The sequence below is a fragment of the Sturnus vulgaris genome, chromosome 1 (genome assembly GCF_052056855.1).
Source record: "Sturnus vulgaris isolate bStuVul1 chromosome 1, bStuVul1.hap1, whole genome shotgun sequence".
Lineage (NCBI taxonomy): Eukaryota > Metazoa > Chordata > Aves > Passeriformes > Sturnidae > Sturnus > Sturnus vulgaris.
The window spans coordinates 43,338,250-43,359,108 of record NC_142243.1 but is presented as its reverse complement, the minus strand read 5'-3'; the positions used below and the strand labels follow the sequence as shown (position 1 = coordinate 43,359,108).

At 45.7% G+C, this 20,859-nt stretch overlaps 1 protein-coding gene across 5 annotated transcripts in view; it reads left to right on the top strand.

Annotated features, from left to right (window-relative positions):
• Positions 1–20,859, top strand: part of ENTPD3 (ectonucleoside triphosphate diphosphohydrolase 3) — a 45,025-nt gene that overhangs the window by 11,318 nt on the left and 12,848 nt on the right. Inside the window, exons 2-4 of one of the 5 annotated variants that reach the window (XM_088164714.1) lie at positions 1,222–1,386; positions 13,313–13,361; positions 16,420–16,540. In XM_088164714.1, the coding sequence (XP_088020840.1) occupies positions 16,421–16,540 (120 nt within the window). In that variant the 5' untranslated portion in view covers positions 1,222–1,386; positions 13,313–13,361; position 16,420. Of the gene's footprint in view, positions 1–1,221; positions 1,387–12,594; positions 12,936–13,246; positions 13,362–16,419; positions 16,541–20,859 lie in introns of those variants that run through there. The other 4 variants (XM_088164743.1, XM_088164732.1, XM_088164722.1 and 1 more) reach the window with 4 other exon arrangements.

The window sequence follows — 20,859 nt, the reverse complement described above, 5'->3', positions numbered from 1 at the left end:
AGGATGACTGCCATGCAGAGGGGCCAAACAGTGGATTTGGCTTTGGAGGAAAAATGGACAGGCTATCATTAGGAAACCTGACTGGGGGAGGCAAAGAAACAAAGACCTGGCAAAGTGACACCAACTTTCAAAGCATCCATATGAAATTATCACACTTCTTACTTTGTGCTTACAGGACTGATATGGCCAAGCAAGTAACTTCAGTGTTTGACAGAGACAGGGCTCTCATGAGGGGCTGGCCAATGCAGCAGCTGCCTTCAACGTGTCTGGCTTTACTGTGCATGCACAGTAAATCCTGAGGCTGGCAGGACTGACTGCTCAGGACCACCATAACAGACTCAAGTTGCAGGCAGGACCTCTGTGGTTTAGATGTTAGATTGTTTCTGGCACTCACTTTCACCTGGGGCTGAGTCAAGGCACAAACCCACCTGAGGTGCTCCCTGGAAGGTTCACAAAGCATCAATTAATGTTAAAATGGTGTGTGGGGTGTGTGTGTGTGATATGCCCTTCCGCAGGTCATAAAAACTCGGCATCAGAATGGAGACAAAAGGAATGAAAAAAAAAGAAAAATTCACAGATATATCAAAACCTGGATATATTTTTCACATCAGGTGCATTATTTACTATTACTACCATGAATTTGAGAGATGATGGCTGTATTTGTGGCTGCAAAAGTGAATGAAGATAATGAAACACAGTCAAGGTTGTAGGAACATCCCAATCAATGTGCACTTCATGCCCTCCACCAAACCCGGCCTTGCACTCCATTTAGCAAGAAGTTCTTTTCCCCCATACTGGAAAAGAAAAAGCTTTTCAATCTGTTGGAATCAAACCAGGCATTTAATTAAGTGTCTCTATATTTGTTCAGTTAGGGAGAAAACAAGCTGTTTAGTGCAGGCTATTTTCGAGCAGGAACTGCATAAGGGCGAGTCTGCAAATTAGGAATGGTTTTTAGAATCACTATTTTAGGGATCATTCCACTCTTCCGTATACTGCTTGTTTTGTCTCACTGGCTTCTTCTTCCGTGCAACTGACTTTAATGGCTGCAGTTGTATTTCTCAATCTGTGAATGGTGCCAAACAACTGCAGTTTAATGTAAATGAAAAGCAAAAAAGAACTTGTTATATTAGCCCGGAGTTATGGGAACAAAGCTACAAATGAGTAACAGTACTGGCAGGTGAACTTTGAAAGAGATGTAATAGAATTTTTTTTCATCCACAGATCTACTCAAAGAGATAACCTGATCTGTATGGAGTTGCAATGGAAAGGATTTAATGTAGGACTCTTAGAATTATTCAGCTGATTTGATCCATTCCTGGAAGAGGACAAAAACGTGGCAGAAATGTTGCTACAAGGACTACTTCATACTTTTTGAAAACATAAGGGGTGAGTCTCTTCTCCTGAACTAGCAATTTGTCAGAAATTACTTCTGAGCCATGGAAAGTGAAACATTCATTTAGAGTTGTCAACTGCACAGAAATCTTCGATGTTGAGCAGTTTTTCACACAGCAATTTTAAAATTATTAAATCCTAAGGAGTAGTTTCTGTAAATTTATCCCCATTCACTGGAGGTGGTGTGTGTCTTTGAGTCCAATAGTGAATTTCTGGTAAGAGAATGGTATTTCTTTATCAGATTCCTGCTTCTGGTTTTGTGACAATGGGATATATAAGACACGACATAACATATAAATTCGCAGGCATGGCTAAAAAAAAGGGACAAGTTTGCTGAAAAGCTCCATGAGCCTGGCTTGCAGGGAGGAAAGGAATGGGAGCAGCCACTGTTACTCCTGGAAAGCAGCACTCCTTTCAGCAGCACAGCATGGCTGGTACACACCCTCTCCTGCTGCAGCAGCTCGTTTGGCTTGCTAAAACTCAGACATAGCAAAATAGACAAAAGGGTTGTCTTTTTCTGCTGCCCCAGCAATCTGCTGCCCTAATTACGTGCCTACAACTTGTGCTGGTTCACAACCATGTGATGAATGCTGTTCCTGAGGGTTTTTAATTGGCTGAAGCAACTCTTGATTCTTACGGCAAGAGAGGCAAGGTATAAAGCTCTAAATCTCAGGAAGGGAAACAAATAAATTAGAAAATATTTTGTTTCAGCCTCAGAATGAAATTTTATTTGTTTCCAGGCCTCCCAAGATGATGTGGACCAGAAAATTGTTGCTACAGTACAGAGTCATATGTATGAGGCAGAAGATTCAGCAACTAAATCTTAGACCCATCATTAGCTTTAGGGCTCCAGTAATAAAAGCATAAACCAACAAATAGCTGTCTAAGGCATTTCAAAGAACCCATCAGTGAAATGCTGAAAGAGAGGCAATGTTTGTATCCAGCCATTACTCAAAACAATGAGAATATCTCCTGAGCAATGAGAATGTATGAGCACTACACAAACTGAATTTCTCATGCCATAGGTATGAATTTACTTTATGGGATCTCTATGGGGATGTGGTGGTAGTGTGTGTCAGTAATGGTAGAAAACTATAGGGCAGCAGATTCTTTAAGACTACTAAAAATCAGTTTTGCAATGGTGTAAAAGAAAATAAAATACATTCATGACCTCTGAAAAGAATTGCATCTAGCATTCCTTTAAATGTAGAATCCACATGTGGTTTGTGACTTCCTTGCTTGAAAGCCTGGAGAACTATCTTCCTAAATTTGACAATTCACATGGTATGCTGCTATAATCATAGAATCACTCAGGTTGGAAACACCTTTAATATCAGTCCTACTGTTAACCCGGCACTGCCACATCCACCACTAAACCATGTCCCTACATCTACAGGCTTTTTAAATACCTCCAGGGATGGTGACTTGTCTCGGTTTGAAAGACAGGTATGGTCTAAGGAAAGGCAGGAGCCCCTTTTCTGCGATGCAGCGTGCAACCCCCTCCCTTTTAATTATTTTAGGTCCAATTCAGACACCTTCAGGCAGGAGATATGGGGATGAGAATAACAGTTCTTTACTGGTATTTAACAAAGCAGGAAAAAAACAACAACAGCTATAAAAATTGGCAACAGAAACAGTCTAGCTCCGCTCCAGTCCCTTCTGGCCGCAGGCCGTCTCCCTGTGCTGTTACCGGTGCTGTGGGGGCAGGGCAGGTCCCGCGCAGTTGAAGAGGGCTGGGTGATGGCGGCCGCGGCCCAGGGGAGAGAGGGGATGGGGAAAGTGACTCCCCCCTCACGGTGTCGGTCGTGGTGCTCAGCAGAGTGTCCGGAGGTAGTAGGGTGAGCTGGGAGAGCAGCAGAGCGATGTCCAAAGGCAGGGAGTGTGGATCTCAGCGCTGGGATGACAGGGGAAGATGCCAGAGCAGAGCCCAGGTTCTCTTCCCACTCCACGAGCCAAGCGAGAGCCAGTCCCCCGCTCCAGACCCCCCTATCCCACCTTTCCTTTTCCGGTTCCCCCCCCCCCCCTCCCTCCAGCCACCCCCCTACGAGAGAACATTATCTGTCGTTTTAAGGTGTAGCCACAATTACTTAGCATAACAATGGGAGAAATTCCACAGAAAGAAAAGCAAAGCATTCAACCCCCAACATTATCCACCCCTGAATTTCTCCCATACTAATATGCTATATCAAATTAAACTGTTACATTATATATACATACATGCAGTTAGAGACATAGGCACAGTACTATAGGTATTTCACCCTAAAACAAGGTCTCCTTGGGGTATGCATCTGGTCTCTCCATTCTTTTTAATTACCCACCAGGTGCAACCTGGTCCTTGAGCGAATACAACTCCATGGATGGGATTGTCTTTGCTGGAGGCAGGATTCACCCAAACAGTTTTTCCTAGCATACCTCTCATGTGTACCACTGGAACCTTATCTCCATTCGATATTCCCAAGGGCTCAGATTGGGCAGGGCCTGCTCGGTTAGTGGAACCTCGGGTGTTCACTAACCAGGTGGCCTTTGGTAGATTAATCTCCCAGTTCTTGAAAGTTCCCCCACCCAGTGCCTTCAAGGTGGTTTTAAGCAGGCCATTGCACCGTTCAACTTTCCCTGCAGCTGGTGCATGGTAGGGGATATGGTACACCCACTCAATGCCGTGTTCTCTAGCCCAGGTGTTTATAAGGCTGTTCTTGAAATGAGTCCCATTGTCTGACTCAATTCTCTCAGGGGTACCATGCCTCCAAAGAACTTGTTTTTCCAGGCCCAGGATGGTGTTCCGAGCAGTGGCATGAGGCACAGGGTAGGTCTCCAACCATCCAGTGGTGGCTTCCACCATGGTCAGTACATAGCGCTTGCCCTGGCGGGTTTGAGGCAGTGTGATGTAGTCAATCTGCCAGGCCTCTCCATACTTATATTTGGACCATCGCCCCCCATACCAGAGGGGCTTCACCCGCTTGGCCTGCTTGATGGCAGCGCACGTCTCACAGTCATGGATAACTTGAGAAATACTGTCCATGGTTAGATCCACCCCTCGGTCTCGTGCCCACTTATATGTGGCATCTCTGCCCTGATGACCTGAGGCATCATGGGCCCATCGAGCCAGGAACAACTCTCCCTTGTGCTGCCAGTCTAAATCTATTTGCGACACCTCTATCTGTGCAGCCTGATCTACCTGCTCATTGTGTCGGTGTTCCTCATTAGCCCGACTCTTGGGGACATGGGCATCTACGTGACGGACTTTCACAGGCAACTTCTCTACCCGGGTGGCAATGTCTTTCCATTCATTGGCAGCCCAGATTGGTTTTCCCCTACGTTGCCAGTTAGCCTTTTTCCACCTTTCCAGCCATCCCCACAGAGCATTGGCTACCATCCATGAATCAGTGTAAAGGTAGAGTTTTGGCCACTTCTCTCTTTCAGCAATGTCCAGGGCCAGCTGAACAGCTTTGAGTTCAGCAAGTTGACTCGATCCACCTTCTCCTTCGGTAGCTTGTGCAACCTGTCGTGTGGGGCTCCATACGGCTGCTTTCCACTTCCGGTTCATCCCCACGATGCGGCAGGAACCATCAGTGAAAAGAGCATAGCATGTTTCATCTGCTGGCAGTTGGTTATATGGTGGGGCTTCTTCGGCCCGGGTCACCTGTTCCTGTTCCTCTTCGTCGGCAAGGCCAAAGTCTTCCCCTTCCGGCCAGTTGGTAATTATCTCCAAAATCCCAGGGCGATTCGGGTTTCCAATACGGGCACGTTGTGTGATGAGGGCAATCCATTTACTCCATGTGGCGTCAGTGGCATGGTGGGTTGAGGGAACCTTTCCTTTAAACATCCAGCCCAGCACTGGCAGTCGGGGTGCCAGGAGGAGTTGTGTTTCCGTGCCAACCACCTCTGAGGCTGCTTGGACCCCTTCATAGGCGGCCAAGATCTCCCTCTCCGTCGGAGTGTAGTTGGCCTCGGACCCTCTGTAGCTTCGGCTCCAGAACCCCAGTGGTCGGCCTCGCGTCTCACCAGGCACCTTCTGCCAAAGGCTCCAGGACAGACCATGGTTCCCGGCTGCAGAGTAGAGCACGTTCTTCACATCTGGTCCCGTCCTGACTGGGCCAAGGGCTACTGCATGAGCAATCTCCTGCTTGATCTGGGCAAAGGCTTGCTGCTGCTCAGGGCCCCAGTGGAAATCGTTCTTCTTGCGGGTGACCAGGTAAAGAGGGCTCACAATCTGGCTGTACTCAGGAATGTGCATTCTCCAAAAGCCTATGGCACCTAGGAAGGCTTGTGTTTCCTTCTTGCTGGTTGGTGGAGACATTGCAGTGATCTTATTGATGACCTCACTGGGGATCTGGCGCCGTCCATCTTGCCACTTTACTCCCAGGAACTGGATCTCTTGGGCAGGCCCTTTGACTTTGCTCTTTTTAATGGCGAAGCCGGCTCCCAGCAGAATCTCAATGATCTTTTCTCCTTTCTGAAATACTTCCATTGCCGTATCCCCCCACACAATGATGTCATCAATGTACTGCAGATGTTCTGGAGCTCCACCCTTCTCCAGTGTAGCCTGGATCAGCCCATGACAGATGGTGGGGCTGTGTTTCCACCCCTGGGGCAGTCGGTTCCACATGTATTGCACACCCCTCCAGGTGAAAGCGAACTGAGGCCTGCACTCTGCTGCCAGAGGAATGGAGAAGAATGCATTGGCGATGTCAATGGTGGCGTACCACTTTGCTGCCTTGGACTCCAGCTCGTACTGCAGTTCCAGCATGTCCGGCACGGCAGCGCTCAGTGGTGGAGTCACCTCATTCAGTGCACGATAGTCCACTGTCAATCTCCATTCTCCTTCCGATTTACGCACAGGCCAGATGGGGCTGTTGAAGGGTGAGTGGGTTTTGCTGACCACCCCTTGGCTCTCCAGCTCACGGATCATCTTGTGGATGGGGATCACGGCATCTCGATTCGTCCGGTACTGCCGGCGGTGCACTGTCGAGGTAGCAATTGGCACCTGTTGCTCTTTCACCCTGAGGAGTCCCACTGCAGATGGGTTTTCTGATAGCCCAGGCAGGGTGTTTAACTGCTTAATGCCCTCTGCTGCCACAGCAGCTATTCCAAAAGCCCACCTGAGTCCCTTTGGGTCTTTGTAATAGCCATTCCTGAGGAAGTCTATGCCTAGGATACATGGTGCTTCTGGGCCAGTCACAATTGGATGTTTCTGCCACTCTTTCCCAGTCAGGCTCACCTCAGCCTCCAGCAGAGTCAATTCCTGAGATCCCCCTGTAACCCCAGCAATTGAAACAGGTTCCTTTCCGACATGTCCTGATGGTATTAATGTACATTGTGAACCAGTGTCAACCAATGCTCTGTGTTCCTGTGGCTCTGATGTGCCAGGCCATCGGATCCACACCGTCCAAAAGATCCGGTTTTCCCGTGCCTCTCCCTGGCTAGAGGCAGGGCCCCTCTAGCCCTGGTTATTATTTCTCTCCTGGGCATACATACTGGAGGTTCCTTCAAGGGGATCTGACAGATCATCCTCCCTTCTGTAATACCCTGCACCTCCATGGGAGGCTGAGGCTACCCTCACTTTAGTGGAGTTCCCTCTGTTGGTGTTCCCCTCCCTGATTTGGCGCACCCGTGCTGCCAGGACAGAAGTGGGTTTCCCATCCCACCTTCTCATGTCTTCCCCGTGGTCACGTAGAAAAAACCACAGGTCAGCACGTGGGGTGTACCCTCTCTCCCTAGCTGGGGGGCGTTGGGCTCTACTTTTGGGGTCCATGACTCTCACTGGTGCTGCACTGATCTTCCTCACCTCTTCCCTTATCTCCTTCATCTCCTCCTTAAACTCCTCTCTGAGGTCCTTAGCCACAGCAGAGACATGAGCCTGCACTGGGCCAGCCATCATACTCTGATAATTCCTGAGCCTGTTGGCAACAGAACCCACTGTCACTTGGTTGGTATCAGCATCAATCATTGCAATAAAGGGGGTATATTGAGATGGGCCCAGGTTTGCCAGATTCCACAACATCTGCCCTGTGCACCTGACCTTGTCAGGGTCATTGTCATGCTGTCCATCCCTCCCAAAGAGCACCTCCAGTACTGCCACTTCTCTCAGCTTTTGGATCCCTTCCTCAAGGGTATTCCAACGTGTTCTCTGGTGGTACTCCTGCATTCTTTCCCTGTGGACAAATCTCTCTCTCACACTCATTAAAAGTCGCTCCCAGAGGGAAAGGAGACCTGTCTCCCTTACAAATACCTGGTCCACACCTGAGTCCTGGGTCAAGGCTCCCAAATTCCTTGCCTCAGTACCATCCAGTTGCACACCTGTACCCATAAGGTCCCAGACCCGCAGTAACCAGGTTGTAAAAGCCTCACGGTCGTACAATGTCTTTTCGCAGGTTACGGAGACTCTCGTATGACAGGGACTCGGTGATGATCTCAACTTCTGGCTCCCCTGCTGGTTGTGAGGGGCCCCCTTCCTGACCCTTATTATCTAGGTGCCTTGTTTTCATCTTAGACTTCCTAGTTTCCACAGGGGCAACTGCTGCTGGCTGTGAGTGCCCTTGCAGTTCAGCTGGAACCTGGACAGATGTAACATCTGTGGGTCCCACTGCTGCACCACCAGAGTCTCCCTCTTTAAGGCAGGGGGAGGGTTTCTCACCAGCTGGGGAGAGGTACTCCTTCAGCATCTGGCCCATCTCACGTATCTCCTTTGCTAGCACCCCCACCCATTCTGGGTGGTTCCTTTCCGAGGTGGGCTGTGGAGCAGGGTCAAACTCTGGGGTAATATCCCTAGTCTCTGGGATAGGATCAGGCTCTGGGGTAACCTCCCTAGTCTCTGGGACAGGATCAGGCTCTGGGGTAACATCACTATTTCCTCGGGTAGGTATCAGGGTTGTTATCCAAGTCAATCTCCCCTTATCTCTGAATGTTAGATAGAACAGGTTTAACAGGGATATAAGCAACACTAGCCACAATATAATGTCATTAGCATTTAAAGTGGATTGGAACCCCTTGAAGACTGGTGGGGTGAACTTCAAAAACCCTGTGATGGGTTGAGAAAAAATTTCACCTGCTGCCACTTCCTCACAGTAAGTACCATTATTGAAGTAGCCCCAGAAACACACACTTAGAGTGTGATAGCTCTGAATCCATGTGGCCATCTTCCAGAGAAAATTAAAAATCCATGAATTCCTCAACTGATCAACCCACATAATAAACTGGATAATAGCCACAGTAACCTTGGTTATGAAACTCATGTTTAAAAAAGGGCTTGCAAATGGGAGAGATATAGCAGTGACCACATGGAGGCCAATCCAGGGTAAGCTGGACAGCATGGTGTCACCTACCACAAGCTTGGGTAATTTAAGAACTGTTATCCCCTTTTCTACCCCTCTCTCAATGCCCTCAGGCAATGCCCCACGTTCCGGGCGCCAAAATCTGTCTCGGTTTGAAAGACAGGTATGGTCTAAGGAAAGGCAGGAGCCCCTTTTCTGCGATGCAGCGTGCAACCCCCTCCCTTTTAATTATTTTAGGTCCAATTCAGACACCTTCAGGCAGGAGATATGGGGATGAGAATAACAGTTCTTTACTGGTATTTAACAAAGCAGGAAAAAAACAACAACAGCTATAAAAATTGGCAACAGAAACAGTCTAGCTCCGCTCCAGTCCCTTCTGGCCGCAGGCCGTCTCCCTGTGCTGTTACCGGTGCTGTGGGGGCAGGGCAGGTCCCGCGCAGTTGAAGAGGGCTGGGTGATGGCGGCCGCGGCCCAGGGGAGAGAGGGGATGGGGAAAGTTACTCCCCCCTCACGGTGTCGGTCGTGGTGCTCAGCAGAGTGTCCGGAGGTAGTAGGGTGAGCTGGGAGAGCAGCAGAGCGATGTCCAAAGGCAGGGAGTGTGGATCTCAGCGCTGGGATGACAGGGGAAGATGCCAGAGCAGAGCCCAGGTTCTCTTCCCACTCCAGGAGCCAAGCGAGAGCCAGTCCCCCGCTCCAGACCCCCCTATCCCACCTTTCCTTTTCCGGTTCCCCCCCCCCCCCCCTCCCTCCAGCCACCCCCCTACGAGAGAACATTATCTGTCGTTTTAAGGTGTAGCCACAATTACTTAGCATAACAATGGGAGAAATTCCACAGAAAGAAAAGCAAAGCATTCAACCCCCAACATGACTCAGCCATTTCCCTGCACAGCCTGTTACAATGCTTCACAGCCCTTTCAATGGGGGAATTTTTCCTCTTATCCAATCTAAACCTCCCCGGCACAACCTGACATAATTTCCTCTTGTCCTATCACTTGTTCCTTGGGAGAAGAGACCAGCCCCCACCTGGCTACTCTCTCCTTTCAGGTTCTGGAGAGCAATAAGTTCTCACCCTCTTTTTCTCCAGGCTAAACAACCCCAGCTCCCTCAGCTGCTCCTCACAGGACTTGTGCTCCAGATCCTCCACCAGCTTTGTTGCAATGCTTTGGATGCATAACATTTAGAATGTTTGTCTGAAACAAATAGAAGAAGTGCTTTTTGCCTTGGAATAACATGTTAGTCACAAATAAAGGCCTCAGTTCAATGTCCTGACTCTTGCTGGCCCAGAGGGGTCCAAATTCTTTAGACAGCTCTGCCTGCACTGCTATTTGTCTCAGTTGATTCTGAGGTGAAAAGGTGAACATGGAGGTAGGAGGTCTTTGAGAGCAGAAACTGAATGAAGGCTCTTAGTCAACACTGAGGAAAAGTCCCGGGGGGAAAGTATCCAGGAAGATCGATGGAAGTGATGAGCTGAGTTGAAGGGCATGAACCAATGTGCTGAAGGGCATCACACCAATCTGCTGACAACACAAGTGGTGGACAAGGCTGTGCAAAAAGCAACACAAATGGTGCAAAAAGCTTAGGATGAAGAGGAGAAGCCTTCTGTTTACTGGACCATGCAAAGAATGCACAGAAATGAAGGAAGGATCTTATTCCTATGAACTGGCAAAGTACAATGCAAACTTGTACCATACAAATCAAACTTCTCTTATTGCAGCCACCATGGCTTCTTACCTCCATTTTTACATCAAGATTTCTCCCCATTTCACCCTTTGCTGTCTCATCAGAGAATATTTTGAGGCCTCTTGATATTCCAGTGTCCAATCCTGCATGAGCATTACACAAGGAACAGATTCAATTCCATGGTGTTTTGGGATGTACAATCACCCATCCTCTTTCCTGATGTTGCTGCTATTACTCCATAGGGAAATGGAGCAGTATCTGCGCTGGGTCCTGTGTAAACATGATACCATAAATGCATTGCAGAAATGTGTCTGTAACAAATACTTTATTCATATCCATAATGTTTTAGCTTCTAGAGACTTGCTATTGATCATAGACACTGGTATTCAAATAAGAATTTGCCAATAACAGTCATTGTATTTTTACTCCACAGATTTATGTTCAATGGCAGAAAAAGTAATAAAGTTTTCCTTGAGACTGTTGGCAATCCAGGTAATTTGTCATTTTTAAATAGACACTTGGGGTAGATTCTGCCCAAGCAAAACAAATCAATACATTTAGTTACACTAAGTGCATCTGAATAAGGATATCTGAGGGGGGAGAAGGAAAAGGTGCTGCAGCAAAGAAAATTATGGAGAGGAGAGGTGTGTGCTGCAGGCTGGGGAAATGGCACCCAGCTTAATCTATGCCTTGGGAATGAGGAAGGGATGGAGGAGCAGGAGGACTACAGAAGGGTGGACCAGGCTGAGGAAGACACTGAAGAAAAGCCAAAGAATACAGCTTAGGAAAACAAGAAGATGAAGTAGTGGATCTAAGGTGGGTCCCCTGGATTGAAGCAGAAGAACCAATGAAACACAGTCACTGGGCGTGCCTGGAAGGGAATCTGGACTTCAAACCAGCTGGGGGATTTTACAACCCATACCACTTATGCTGCTATCATGATTTTAGTGTGGCAATAATAGTTACGAGAAGAGCAGCTCATGCAACAGCCCAGCTCCTGGAAATGGTGCAGAAAGAAAACAATCTTGTATGTCTATTTTTATAGAAGTAGATGATACAGAAGGGAGGGTTTGCTGTCTTTGCAACCATTAAATTTTAGTCACTGGTGTAGGACTGGTTGACATTTTGCTTTCTATTTCAAAATGTTCATGTTTGATCATATAAAAATAAAAAGCTTTTCTGTGGGGAACACAATCCAGCTCACTTGTAATTTTAAATGGACACCTGAGCAGATTCACGTCACTGACCAATGAAGTCCGTTGGACCAAGGGCCTTAAGTATATTTGGATAGGAGAAGGAAATTACGCCACACGAATGGAAATAATACAAAAGAAATAAATTGCATGCAACAGACAGGCAATCAGGAGGGATGGGAGGCTTTGTCTTCATGTGCTAGAAATAACTGAACTGATCTCCCAAGATCATCATTAAATCAGCTTTAATAATGTGTTGTCATCAAAAAGAGAAAATTGCTTCCACTCCCCAAACGAGTAGATTATGAAAAGATGGTTACAGATGGTTCACAAGGCTGCAGCTGCTTTCTTGTTCTCCTTTATTCAAAAATCAAAGATGCTGTAATTCTTCAAGATCTTTGTGAGAAAAAGAATCAGAGAGCTGCATTTGGGTTTTTACATTATGTGACTCTGAATCCTAGGACAATGAGCAAATGGTGGCAAAGCAGCTGAAGTGTCTCACTGTAGTTCCAGAGCTCGTGTCCCTGGCAAATCCATCCTGCAGGCTGTAGGATGATCCTTGGCTCTAGTTGATCACACTACAGGTTGGACAGGGCATGCGTCTGGGAATGCACTAGGTCCACTGAGCAGCCTAGGTGAGGCAAGAACTCCAGTAAAACTACAATATAAGTGGTGTCTGTATGTTAAAACCTGGATGGAAAGGTAGCCCTAAGAGTGGAGGGACTGCTGATTTCTAGGGTCTGAGAAGCGCCTTCCTGAGAAAGCACCTGTTCCTTTTAGAAGACGCAGGGCTTCTTTCACCCATCTCTAGACAAACCCCTTTCTGCCCTCGCTTTGGGAGGGAACTGAGGAATGTGATTTAGGAGCGGCCAGCAGCACCAGCTGCCGTCAAATCCCGAGCGGCGTTTCCGGAGAGCGGGGAGCCGCCGGAGGAGGGAAAGGGAAGAGAAGGGAGGGAAGCACGGCCGTGCCACGGGGGGTTCTGCGGCGGAAACTGTGTGCCTTCCGGACCCCGCTCCCGGGCGCATCCCCCGCCGGGCGCATCCCTTGCCGCATCTCCGGCGGCGGTGACGCCCCGGGCGAGGCCGCTCGCCGCAGATCTCCTCCCTCCACTTCAGTCAGTTCATCCGGATTTTCTTTTTTTTCCTCCTTTTTAACCGGCAAGTTGTTTTTTTCATTCGTTAGTTTTCCATCTGCTCAGAAGTACAGGAACAGAGGGCGGGCACCAGCCCGGTGACTCTCCCCAAATCCCCCCGGGAGAGAGGCGCTCGCAGCCGCTCCGAGGGTGCAGCCGGCTCCCGTCGCTCCTCATCCCGGGGCCCGGCGGGCAAGCCCGGCTTTGCGGAGGTACCTTGGGATGCGGTGGGGGCCGGGATCCCCGGAGCGAGGCCCGGCCGAGGTGAGGGGGTGGGCGGCTGCCGCGCCGGTGTCGCTCTGTCTCTTATTTTGGGGGAATAATTCGGTGTTTTCTCGCAAATCACAGTCATCGTGCGAAGCTTTCTCATCCGGGACGGCGGTGAGCTGAGAGAAAGCTTCACCCGCAATTTTGTGACCATGTGCTTGTTTTTACTTAATTTTTCCTCCGAAGGGAGGCGTGTGAAACCTCCTCGCAGGTTTTCATCGCGGGGTTTAAAGTGCTGGGGATGTTGGGCTTTCGGTGCTATGGGATTTATGTTTGGTTGTTTGTTTTTTTTTTTTTTTTTCCCACAGCACTCAAAACATTAACCTAACGACCTCGTCTGAAATCAATGGTAATAACATGTTTGCATCTTTCAGGTTATAGTGTAAAGAAAGGTGCATGCTTACCCACCCTATGAACAAACAGGTCAGTACCTAAAAGAAGAGGGTTTGGTGTTTCAATTTACTTGGGAAAAGGAATTTCAGCACAGTGATTTTTATTGGTGTGCATTTAACTTAGTTAAAATGTTGGTGGCATAAAGAAGTTGAGTGTGCTTTCCTTTGCAGGCAGGAATTCTTTTTGCTTGCAGGTAAGGTGAAGAAAGTGATCCTTCCAGTGTGCTCACGTGTGGCCCAGCACAATTAACTAGGTGTGGAAAACATGTATTTATGCTGTTTCCTGCTTCAGGATGACGTTGTCTAAATAATGGAATGGAACTGGGTTTTGATACTCAGTTGGAATCTTTTATTTGTCTTTTTGCCAACAAGTGCACAATGATAGCAAGAGTTCCTTACCTTACAAGTCTGTTTAAACTGCGGAGTGAATGAACTCCTCTCTGATATCTCTACAGATTTCACTGAATGGGCAAATGTGACTGTGTTGCCTGGCGTGTGAGACTTAGCTCTGAGTGTAGCCATACACAACCCTGTGCTTCTGATCCAGTTATATGGCAAGACAGCAAAGGTGTCAGCTGTGTGATGACTTCAAGGGGTCACAGAGTGTAAGGTGCCCTTTTGATACAGAAGCAATTGTGTAAATCAGGATTTGCAGATTATCTCTGATGAAATTATCCTGATTGCTGATGGGGCAAGATTGTATGAGGAATGCCTTAAGAGATCTGCCTTTACCTTACATAGTGCCTCCCAAAAAAGATTTTTGAAATGAGAAAAATTGCCTCTGATGAAGACAAATCTCAGTACCAGGGAAGCACATGAGAAATTCAACAAACCAAGATTTCCATTTTCCAGAAATGGAAGCAGAAAATATTTAATCATTCAAAACTTAAGTGTTAAGAATCTAATAATCATTATTGCTTTGTTTTTTAGTAATGTTTTAATTTTTCAAAGAGTCATTTGTCCTGCATATTTTCTCTTTGATGATGAATTGTTCTTTTCCAGCACTGAACATCAGTGCTTTGATCCAGGAGTGATTGGTATACATTAGGTTGTGAGCAGATAGTTCTCTTTCAGTCACTTTATAATATTATATAGATGTATCCATTTGAAATTGAACAATTGAAGCTAAAGAAAATTACTTTTTGTCCCTCTAAAGTATTTTATCCAGGTACTTATTCATAAATGTGTAGGTAAGAATCTTCTCTCTCCTTTCAAAAAGGAATTGAGCTGTATAAATACTTCTAGTTAGTATGTTCTGACATTATCTGCAGGTTACAGTAGAGGTGTTAACATATTTTGTAATAGTAAAATAAATATTTCATTTCTTCATTTGTGCACTGTGTACATGATGTTTCAATGCCACAGGATAGCAAAGCAAAGAAGTAAATAGAGCACCAATGTGGCTGGTAATTTTCTCTTTAAACTGACTGGTGATTAAGATGATAAAGCTATTACCAAGCCACGAAAGAAAGTATTGGAAGAGTAGATAGGCAGTAAACAAGGAGCCCATATGGATTTAGAAAAGGCAGTTAATGAATGTAAAATAATATGTTTTGGAAGTAAGATGTGTCAAAAGTGTTTCCAAAAGCCAATCTGAGACTGTCTTGCTATTTCTGTTGTGAAAACTAAGAAGGAAAGCAGTAGTCATAGGCAAAGCTCAGTGTGAAGCTAGTCCCAGAATAAAACAAATTTCTTTCTTCTCTTTTGAACATGAACATAGATGTTGAACCATGGGTACCCTGGGGTTGAAGGGCTGAAGAGCCCATGGGGTTTAGAAAAGGGAAGCTGTATGAGAAGCATTTATTCTGCTTTCTCCCTCAGCCCTTGGGCTCTGGTTGGAGCTAAGGACAAGACCACTTGTTGCAGGTACAATGGGGCTGACCCAGTGTGCTTTGGCCATGGACTGGAGACCACCTTTGAGCTCCTGTCCTCAGCACAGGTTGGCACTGGTGATTGCTGAAACAGCAGGACAGTCCTGAGCAGCCACTGGTGTGTACAGCAATCAGTATGGAAGAATTAGGAGATGTGACTCAGGATAGATCACGCCAGGCTATGTTGATATTTCTGTGCCAAAACAAATGGTTTCTGAAATAACAAAGGCAGGCAAGTTCTCCTTGTTGCGTTCCACTTCTGAGCTTGCCATATCCCTCCAGCTGCCTCTTTCCTCCTCAGCCCCTGGGGAGCATAAGGACTTTTGATATGTGGATTGTCAGTATTCAGAGGTACTGAACGATCTCTTGGGGTTAAGAGATATCTGGTCAGGGACATGGAAAAGGATGAGCGGAAGTTCCAGGAAACTTCAACCACATTTGAATTCTAGGAAACTTTTCTAGAGGATATGAACATATAAATAGCCTTATTGTTAGTATGCATGTTTCATGCCACCTTGGGGTTTGTCCAACATAATTATGTGAGATTTACTTAGATTTAGTAACTTTTCATTGCAAAATCTCTGAGTTAAAGTGCATATTTTATATTTTATGTGCAGTGCAGAGTGATAACAATAGGAATATGAACACACACGCATTTCATCAGCAGTTAATAAAGTTAATAAAAGTTAATAAAGCAGTTAATAAAGTTAATAAAGACACCTACTTTAATGTTCTAAAAAGCTCCTTTTTTAGAAGCCTCCTGAAGGAGCCTGCATCTCTTGTAGACCTTGCATCTCTTGTAGAAGCATCCAGCTGCACTCAGTGGAGCAGTCTTCCTCACGTGTGGTTGTGCCAGTGTTGTAGGAGCACAGGGGAGCATTGGGTGAGCTCCAGCCCAGCCTGCCTGGCCACAGCCTGCACTTCCTCAGGCATGGGAGGTGGGAAGCAGGCACCTACACGTAGGCACCACCATGGAAAATGGGGCAGGCTGAAGGTGAAGCCTGGCATAGCAATACAGACACAGCCCTTCCAGACAATGAAAAGTTTGTGGTTGCAAAACACCAGGCAGTTCTTGAGGAGGAGATGGAATTTCCACTAAGTAATCCAGTTGATGAAATTAGATTTTATGAGTTTCAACTGATTCAGGGCTTCAGGCTTTAAGAGAGAATAGCCAAATCCTTTCAAATTCCCTTAGTGTTTCCCACTTTGTCGTTTCAGGATGCCCACCAGAACCCCGAGTGTTGTTGCCCAAGTGTTCCTTCTTCTAAGCATAGTCCTTGTTATTGCTATTGCAGTGATTCAGATAAATCAGCAACAGATCCTCTCCCCAGGGCTTAAGGTAAGTCTTAGAATACCTCAGAAAGTAAAATGATGTTTTGAACTGATACTTAATATTGTGCCTTTCTAAACTCATTTTTATGGGGTGATTCAAATGAGCTTAAGGCGTCAATTAATGTCAAATCTTATCATCATGGGAAAACTGAAGCTGAGAGAAAAGGAGAATTGGTAAAGAGTCAGTGGCAAAGAAGAAAAAGTATTTCTTGATTCCTTCTCTGTGGTGGCTATCACACAAATGGGAAGAATATCTCACTCCTTTTTTTTTTCAGTTTTGCCAGAAATTGGAAGTAATTTAAAAAAATCTGGAAATGGGAAATACCCAGAGATTAAACTCTGCCCCCAAGCACAGCTGGGAAGTTTATGCTGACATCTTTGCAAATTGCTCCTGTGTATCAAAAGCATTTGGGCTCTAAGTATGCACTTGATCCTTTACCACATGTTGGAACTTGCTGGATGTTAATGGAAGCAAACTAACTTCATTAAGGGGGGCAGAGCAAACTGCAAAAGACAAACTGAAATACTTTGAAGATCAGGCTTTGCCTTCTGCTGTGGAACACGTGTGCAGGTTCTTCAATGAGAGATGTGCACAACTGAGGAAAAGCTGTAGAAAACACCCTTCTAAGAAGCTGTGCAGCCTGGCATGCAGGTTTCTGTTTTTTTCCCATGATCCTCTTGTCAGATTTTTCTTTGAAGTCCCTTCTACCTTTCCACCTGCATGTGTATTTAACTGGATAGTTCACATACTGACAGCGATAGGTTAATGCCTCGTTGCACTTCATGGGATTATAAACACTTTTGGCTTTGTCTGAATCATTGGTGGTGTGTGAGTCAGGCAATGAGATAAAACTGTAATTCTGATACCCATTTTATGTGTTTGTGTGGTGTGGCAGGGGGTGTGTGCTGGGATGTGCATGGGGCCACAGTGCCTCAAGCATGTGCTCTGTTGAGCCCCAAATGTCTGCTTGCAGCAGCCTCACATCCCACCAATTTCCATGCAAGGCAAGACTGGACTGACATGTATCCCAGCTGAAGCCAGGACGAGGCTGAAGCCACTATCTAAAAGACAGCCTACACACCTCTTGTGTTTGTCATTAATTCAATTTCACATTCAGAATGATAAAACTGTTTACCTCACTGTTTGAGGAAGCACTGGAACCACCTGGACTATCTGGAGCTGGTATAAGTGGGGAGGTTTGCTCACTGAATCACAGCAGCTTCATGGCTGCTGCTGTAGGAAGGCTGGTGTTTCCTCTTCTGCATGCGCCTTGGCTTTGGATTTGAAGCTTGGCTGTAAGCCTGCTAATGCAAGTGATATGGAGGACCCTGAGTTTGATTCCTGAGACACTGAGTAGTCCTCAGTGAGTAATTTACATTCACAAGAAATGCACAGTAGAAGGAGGTATGCTAGTAAAACCCTCCAGTACCTGGCTAATACGATGGAGCCTGGAAACAAGTGTCCTGAACTTATGGTTGACTAAAATTAATTATGGCAACATGACGAAAGCATATTTATTTTTTATAAATGGCCTTGTTCTTCTGTTACTACTGCTTGTATTACCTGTGGCATAAAAGCTCTTTCCCAAGAGGTAGGTTGAGAGCATCCATTGTGGCCTAAGAAATAAATTATATGATATGCCACTGGTGTTTTAAACTGTTGTTGCAAAATTGAATATTTTGGGTCCTTGATGGTTGGATTATCTGAAGACTGAGCCAGTGATTAGTGAAGGAAGGGCCTGCCCATTGCATGACACTGGGGCACTGAAAGAACTCATGATTCACTCATACACACCATGAAGTGAGAAGAGTGATGAAGAAAACACAAACGTTCTCAGTGGTGAAGTCTGCAATTGTAAACTATGATAGCGTTGAATGTACCAGTCAAAAAAAAAAAAATCTGTTTACCTATTGCTGTTTTGTGAGCCCTAGAGAAAAAAACCCCACTTCATTATTGTATTTCTTTAATTTGCCCCTCGAGGTGCTTCAGCTTTCAATACTTAAATTTTTCATGTCTCTTTTGGCTCTTAGGAAATGTTTTACATTGTTTGTGGATGTTGTACTTGATTAAAAATTGTCCAAACCTATGTGTCTGAATTGTAGCATGGATCTAGCATACATCCACTTTTGTGACCTCCATCTGCCCTGTAACTGGTTTAGCTTGCTAGCTTCTCTTGGCAGTTTTCAAAGTGACTGCAAGGCAGGTGGCCCATCATAACTGTGCTTGCTTTAAGGGTTTGTGCCTCTCTACTTCTTCCTATTGGAATGATACTCTGGCTGAAAAGGTGATTGATCCTGGGGCTTGTGCTTGCTTATCTGTTGAGATTACTAATCTTCAGGATGTACCTACAAAGCTATATTCCCATAATAAGCATTTTCTTTCAAGTCACTTTGTTTCTCCCCCTTTCTTATTCCTTTTTTCTTCTGGACTAGAAAACAGAACTCTGAAGCTTTTCTGCATTAATGTTGTCTCCCTGTCTTGTCTGACTAATCTAGTCCATTGAGTAGACGGTGCAGTTCTTGGATATCAGGGAATCACCTGCCCTTTGAGGTGATGGAAATACTCAGTGAGACAGTTGAAGTACCAAGGAAAGAAGGGAGAAAAAGTAATTCTGTTCTTTAATAGCTGTTAGTCCGGGATAAGGGTTTGCCTACGCTTTCACAGTGCATTTCAAAGTAGGAAGGCATTGCTTGTCCTTACAGGGCAACCAAAGGTGATCCAATGTACAGCTTGGACACAAATTTAACGTCCCTAGAAAATTTTAATCCAGCCAGTTTGTCTTTGGCAGCCTGCTAAGAAATGGCTTGTAGAATTCTCTCACCTTCTTAAGATGCAGCATCCTGTGTCACTTCCGGTTTTAAAATTAATCTTGGTCCTGTGGCACATGTGGCACAGTTGGCACATGTGGCACAGTTGTCACAGATCACCACTTTTTGAGGCTGCATGGACCAGTTTGCACACAGTGAACTCATACAAATCCTGAGGAGCTTCACGAGTCACCTCAAAATGGGTCCAAGAGACCTTTTCAAAAATGAGCATCTCTTAAGGAAGTAAGAGGCTGTATAGGAAACATAGAGGAGGAGGATGGGGAGAAAGATTTAAAAAAATTGTCTGTCACATTGATTCAGATAAGCGTATCACTACTCTCTGGGATGGAAATCTTTTGCTTCCAGAAGGAGGCTGGAAAATGCAGGGGAAGGAGGAAGTACCTCAAAAAGCCCAGTTAACTGAGGTAAAAATACTTCCATTATCCTCCAGCTCTCCTTGGGCCTGAGAGTTAACTCTAAAAGTAGCCAAGTTAAAAGCTTATGTTTGGTACTTTAAGCTGACTGAGACTAGATTTAATTAGTAGTCCTTAAGCAGCTTGACCATTACTGTGCTATGGACCTCCAGGGTGCTCATCTCTTCCAAGGAGAGGAAATACACTCAAATTATCTTTGCTAAAGTAGTTACTGAAACAGAACCTGATGATGTAATGGTTTGATAGTATCTGTGGAGCCTTTAATCTTTTAGTGGATCAGGGTAAATATTGTCTGCATAAATATAAATGAAATTTTCATTATCTAACAATCCTCTATGAAACAGACCAGGCTGGTATTGCTGGTATTCTTTGGGGGACAGGAGTTTTTAGGACTCCAGTAGAAGCTGTGAATCATCAGGTGTGGAAGCTGAATGGTTTGCCACCGAAGCAGTGATATTTCCTAGTCAGACTTGTTGGTGCCCCAGAGAGGCAGTGGAATGAAATTTATCAGCCTGCTACAGGGGCTCTTATTGCTTTGCAGACAGATGGAGGCTCTCATTTTTCAGTATTGTCAGGCTCCTGGGCATGTGTCTGTTTGGAAAGAAAAAAGCTGACAGAAAAATGAACCCTATACTGTGTGACTCCTAACGATTAGGTGACTTTGGAAGAGTTAAACATACTTTCAGGGATCATAAAGAGGATACCAAAATTGCATTTTGCTTCCCTTTATGAGATGAGATTGCCTTCCTAGTTACTACAATTTTCTCCTGCCGTAAAATATGGTAAAGGGGGGAAGTAAAGACTGGTCTGGTGAGCAGTGGGACAGGATGGAGAAACTTGTGCTTTAATCTCAGAGTCCAAGGGATCTGGGGCAAGTAATTGAAATCTCTCTCATTTATTTAATAAATAATCATCGGGTAATATTGATTCTCTTGCCCTCTGTGTTGTCTTATACTCTGGCACAGCCTATTCTCAGAGGCAAACTCTCTGGTGGACTAAACCACTCAAAGGGAGAGGTTTATGGGGCAATTAGGAAAGAACCAGACTTGTTACATCATTCTTACTGTCAACTATTATGTACTTT